At 51.9% G+C, this 5,000-nt stretch overlaps 3 protein-coding genes across 3 annotated transcripts in view; 1 reads left to right on the forward strand and 2 right to left on the reverse strand.

Moving 5' to 3' along the window:
• LOC142989242 (E3 ubiquitin-protein ligase TRIM39-like) overlaps window positions 1-961 on the reverse strand; it is a 2,686-nt gene extending 1,725 nt beyond the window's left edge. Inside the window, exons 1-2 of the mRNA XM_076138693.1 lie at window positions 681-961; window positions 1-178 (exon numbers count right to left, since the gene is read on the reverse strand). The exon at window positions 1-178 is cut by the window's left edge and continues 1,725 nt beyond it. Coding sequence (XP_075994808.1) covers window positions 1-169 — 169 coding nt within the window. The 5' untranslated portion in view covers window positions 170-178; window positions 681-961. The remainder of the gene's footprint in view (window positions 179-680) is intronic.
• lmln (leishmanolysin-like (metallopeptidase M8 family)) overlaps window positions 1-2,683 on the forward strand; it is a 10,387-nt gene extending 7,704 nt beyond the window's left edge. Inside the window, exon 16 of the mRNA XM_076138695.1 lies at window positions 1,110-2,683. Coding sequence (XP_075994810.1) covers window positions 1,110-1,210 — 101 coding nt within the window. The 3' untranslated portion in view covers window positions 1,211-2,683. The remainder of the gene's footprint in view (window positions 1-1,109) is intronic.
• A 111-nt stretch (window positions 2,684-2,794) lies between these two features.
• The window catches only part of lacc1 (laccase (multicopper oxidoreductase) domain containing 1), a 3,066-nt gene continuing 860 nt past the window's right edge, over window positions 2,795-5,000 (reverse strand). The window contains exons 2-6 of the mRNA XM_076138694.1: window positions 4,705-5,000; window positions 4,050-4,228; window positions 3,794-3,959; window positions 3,460-3,685; window positions 2,795-3,275 (exon numbers count right to left, since the gene is read on the reverse strand). The exon at window positions 4,705-5,000 is cut by the window's right edge and continues 287 nt beyond it. Of these exons, the coding sequence (XP_075994809.1) occupies window positions 3,086-3,275; window positions 3,460-3,685; window positions 3,794-3,959; window positions 4,050-4,228; window positions 4,705-5,000 (1,057 nt within the window). The 3' untranslated portion in view covers window positions 2,795-3,085. The remainder of the gene's footprint in view (window positions 3,276-3,459; window positions 3,686-3,793; window positions 3,960-4,049; window positions 4,229-4,704) is intronic.

The following is a 5,000-nucleotide window of genomic DNA, read 5'->3' on the forward strand; positions in this document are numbered from 1 at the left end:
CCTTCTTACACAGAGGACACACACACTGGACGTTACTGTCCCAGTGCTTAGTGATGCAGGTTTTACAGAAGTTGTGTCCACATGGTGTGGAGACTGGATCAGTGAAGACCTCCAGACAGATGGAGCACTGGAACTGATCTTCAGACAGCAGACAGCTGGCAGCAGACATGTCTACAAACTGAGAGCAGACGAGAACATGAGTGAAAACACCTCTGGAGGACGCAAACACTGATTGTTGAACAGGACGAAACATCTGAGAGTCTTAAAGCTCCTCAGTGATCAACGTGTCATCAGATGAAGTTCATGTCAGAGGGAAACAGAGAGACCTGTTTGTTCTTGTAGGTTGTTAGAGGGCAGTTTGTCCTTGTTGGGCTTCTTTAACTGCTCTGTGTGTAAAGAGCCTCCAGGCTGTTCTGAGCTTCAGTCTCTTTGCTTCTATTCTGACTGTCTGACTCTGATGATGTTTCACCTTTCACTCTACACCTGAACTTTGTGACTAAAGGCTGCATTCACTTCACTTCCTGACGAGTGTGTGCGGCTCACTGTTCACTTCCTGCACCAACATGTTGGAACACGAGTGAAGCCTTTTAGAATGAAGGAGTGAAGTGAGAGAGAGGGAGAGAGCAGCTCAGCTTCGGGTTTCATGCTGCTGAAACTGTCAATATTCTGTCTGGACTCACCTGTTTGGCTGAGAGACGCTGAGAGACGCTGAGCGACGCTGAGAGACGCTGAGAGACGCTGGGAGACGATGAGAGACGATGAGAGACGCTGAGAGACGCTGAGAGACGCTGAGAGACGCTGGGAGACGCTGAGAGACGCTGAGAGACGCTGAGAGACTCTGCTGTGCTGCTTCTGGTCCTATGGCTTATTTTCTGCTTCACTCGAGTCGACTGCAGCTCTGCTGGATTGTGACTCACTTTCTGCTTTGTTTCAGGAAGAGGACATTCAGACTCCTCCCCTTGTTGCTCCTCCTCTTTCTCCTCTTCCTCCTCCTGGCCGTGGTTATAGCAGCAGACATTTAAAGCACCAAACCTTCTTTAGAGGCACTTTGTTGTCATGTTTGACTTCTTTCTGCATTCTGTTACTGACCTGTTGTTTATGTGTTTCAGACCCGTGCTCCAGCTCGCCCGGTCTGGCCCTCACGCTGTGGCTCCTGCTGCTCAACCTGCTCCCCCTAGTGGCCGGACTGCAACTGTGCCACTGCAGCTGATACACCCACACACACACCCACACACACACACACACCCACACACACACACACACACACACACACACACACCCACACCCACACCCACACACACACACATCCATCTCTTCCTCCTCCCTCTCACTTCAGGTTCACCCCTCTGGTCTCCTCTTCCTCCTCTCTCCTGTCTTCTCATCTTCCTTCCTCAGTTCTTGTGTTTTCATGTTCTCTTGATGGTTTGCTGGGACCTTTTGTCTCTACAGACCTCAGGGTTCACTCTTTCCTTCACTTGTTCCCTGTAGTAACTCCTGCATCCTCTCTCCTCTGGGCTCAGTCAGGGTTCTTCTCTGCTGAAGCTCCTTGGTACTGCAGGAATGTTTGACTGAATCAAACTGAATGATTTAGCTTGACATGTGTGTGAGGCTCTGTAGACCCAAGATGAAGATCAGAAGGTCAGAGAGACTTTGACCCCTGCTGTCACACTGTAGGACACAAGGGGGCGACGCCAAGTGGTCGCAGAGAGGAAGTGACGGTTCGGCTTTAAAGGCAGAAAGGTCGTTCCTTCAAATGGAACAGCAGAAGATCCAGTGGGTCCACGAGACGAATGCAGAGGAAGAATAAGCCATCAGCTCAGGCCCGGCCGCCCGGCCTGTACCCGCAGGCCTCCATGGCACTCAATCACTTCCTGTTCCTGCTGCGATGGCGCTTCATGCCAACACGGCTCCTTCAAACACACTTCAAGGTCACTTCAGGATGTCTGAGATGTTTGCTCTGTCCTCTCCTCCTCTCAAAGATCTAAAGGTGCAGCTTGACATTCCTTCATGTGTGGATGCTTTGGGATCAGACTCCTTTACACACGTGACCACCGCCATGTTAAAGGACCTTAGTTTGCGTTGGAATGAAGGAAACGCAGGAAGTGACTGAACGGCTGTTTGATGATTTTCTCTATTTATTTTCAGGCCTGTGTTCATGCGTGACACATGTTCACATGTTCTGCTCCTTCTGTACGTGTTTGCATGAATGTGTCTGTAGAACCGATCCTCAGTATCTGCTGCTTGATCTTCTGAGGTCGATGGTAGCAGAGCTGCAGTTTGAATGCAGACGAAGGATTCAGACGAGAGCCAATCACAGAGCGGCGGCAGCAGCACCCGGCCAACGTGCGTGGAGATCAGGTGTTCACGTGAGCGGCCGCAGTGACCCGGTGAAGGATCCATCAGACTGTTTGGTGATGATGTCACTGTAATGTTATTGCATCATGGTCATTATTATCTGGAACACATGAAGGAATATTGGAGGAGGTTTGTATCTCTGTGTCATTCTGTGAGGCGTAAACGTTCAGGACGTTTCACTTTGTTGTGTTTCCTGTAGCAGTGTGAGTTGTGTTTCTGTGAGCGGTGCGACGCAGACCATCGACTTATTGATGGATGGATCTGACACTTAGCATCAGCTCACGGGTTTGTGTTGTCTTTGTTTAGTTTTGTAGAACAAAGGGCTGCTTTTTAAGAAGTTTGTGTATCAAAATAAAAGCTGTCGTTAACACAGATGAGCGATTTCTTCACGTGTGTAATATGATGCAGAGGAAAGACAGTCAGCATCTCATGTAATACATGTTCTTTATCAGGAGAACTGAGGATTGGTCAGTACATTGTGAGCACATTCTCTGGGGACGGACAGTAACTACCCCCCTCACATCCCCTCCATTTGTTCAGTGTCTCCCAGTGGCCAATCAAGAGGGAGACAAGCGAACCTGGGAGTCCCATTAATCATCTGCAGCGTCTTATGTAATTTACACTTAAAACACATGGAAACATCCTGGAAGCTTCAGATTACAAAGTTGAAAACTAAACTTTCACAACACACACACACACACACACACACACACACACACACACACACAGCTTATTTGACACACTCTTCAGTTTCCCGGATCCACAGGAAGCCGACCTGGGTGCCAAAGTTGGGTCCATCTCTGACGTGGGAGAAGAAGGCCTCGGGGTGACAGGAGGTGCAGGGCGTCACGCTGGGCCTGTCCGTCACCAGGTCGTCATGGATATGCTCAGGTAGGACCCCGCCTCTCTGGAGTAGAATTCTATAAGAGAATTAAGTGTTGAGAACAAAAAATACAAGAAGATGCAACAAAACTGAAAACAGGTTTTAGTGAAATGCGGAGTAAAATAAATAAAATGATGAATGTGTGTGTGTGTGTGTGGGTGTGTGGGTGTGTGTGTGATCTCCGTGCGTGCTCTGTGTGGCGGCGGGGGGGGGGGGCCTACCTGGTGGCGAGGCGGATGTTGACGTGAGGTCTGTCTGCATGCGGGTCGGGGCAGCAGTCCGGGTGGATCTGCTGGAACTCCAGCGCCTGCTCCCTCTCCAGGGTGAAGCAGCACGCCCCCACAGACGGCCCCACCGCCACCGCCACCTCGCTCGCCCGGCAACCAAACTCCCTCACCATGGCCCCCAGTGTCGCCATGGCCACACCCATCAGGGTTCCTTTCCAACCTGGCGGGTGGGAGATAAGGACGCACTGTTAGGCTCCTCCCCCTGACCTCAAATGTGTAACTTGGGCCGGACGCCAGGTAAACAAACCTCAGTGATCCTGACACTCACCTGCATGAGCGGCTCCGATAACCTTTGACACCGGGTCAGCGAACAGGATGGGCATGCAGTCGGCCCCGGGAGCGGCTAAGACCACCCCGGGCCGATTGGTTACCACGGCGTCGTAACTCTCCGGCTCTGCCTTCCCCAGCACCCAGACCCGGCTGGCGTGGGCCACCTGGAAGAATCGAGCACACGGCCTGAGCGAGCGGCGCTACAAACGGCGCCTAGCATCACTCACAGAAGCACGTAGGGGGCGGAGTCACACCTTGACCAGGCGGAGCGGCCTCGGGTAGAAACCAGCACAGACGGCGAGTCGCCGTTTGTTTTCCTCCACCGTGGCCTTGGGGTCCCTCCTCCTACAGCTGCTGAAGAGATTGAGTGAGGACAGAGTCGGGATGTAGGAGACGCCGCCGGTGCGAGCGCTGAAGCCGTGACCGAAACAATCTGAGAGGAACATCAAGCCAGAGGTCAAAGGTCATCTTCTGACACAACTCCTCCAATAAAGTAGTTAGCTACACTACAAGCTTCTGACAAAGTAGCTAACTACATTGGAGCTACTCTGTGTGTGTGTGTGTGTGTGTGTGTGTGTGTGTGTGTGTGTGTGTGTGTGTGTGGAGAAGTTGCTACAAAAGCCACTTTGTTTTGAAAATAGCTCCACTACTGTCAAGCTTCCTGAAGAGGGTAGTTGAGTTAGTAGCTTCACTACTTGTAGCTGTAGCTGCATGTAAACACTGCTGAGGGGTGACGTCATAGTTAAACTACTTCAACTCGTCATTGTTAACCCTTTGGGACTGGCAGTGATGAAGACCGCAGTGAGCTCGTTCTCTAACTTGAAGCTTAACCTGGGACACTGAGTAATGACAGACAGACGGTAGGTTGATTGATTGATTGATTGATTGATTGATTGATTGATTGATTACCTGGGATCAGAGTGGAGTGCAGGACTCTGATCTCTCCCCTCAAAGCAGGAAGTCCCTGCAGAAACGTGGACACTTCTCGTTGAATCCCCTCATGGGCCGGGTCCGAGGGGGCGGGGCTCGCGCAGCTCGGGCAGGTGAGGTAGTCGTGTGACGTCAGCGCGTAGGTGAAGGAGTAGACGGCGGTGAAGAGCCGCTCCTGGTACCCGCGCAGCGCGTCTCTGCCCCGCGGGGACGTGAGGACGCGGACCAGGCTCAGGTCCAGCTCGTCCACAGCCTGCTTGAGGCGGTACAAACAC

The sequence above is a fragment of the Genypterus blacodes genome, unplaced genomic scaffold, assembly GCF_046128005.1.
Source record: "Genypterus blacodes isolate CSIRO-AG114 ecotype Tasmania unplaced genomic scaffold, CSIRO-AGI_Gbla_v1 ptg000398l_1, whole genome shotgun sequence".
Lineage (NCBI taxonomy): Eukaryota > Metazoa > Chordata > Actinopteri > Ophidiiformes > Ophidiidae > Genypterus > Genypterus blacodes.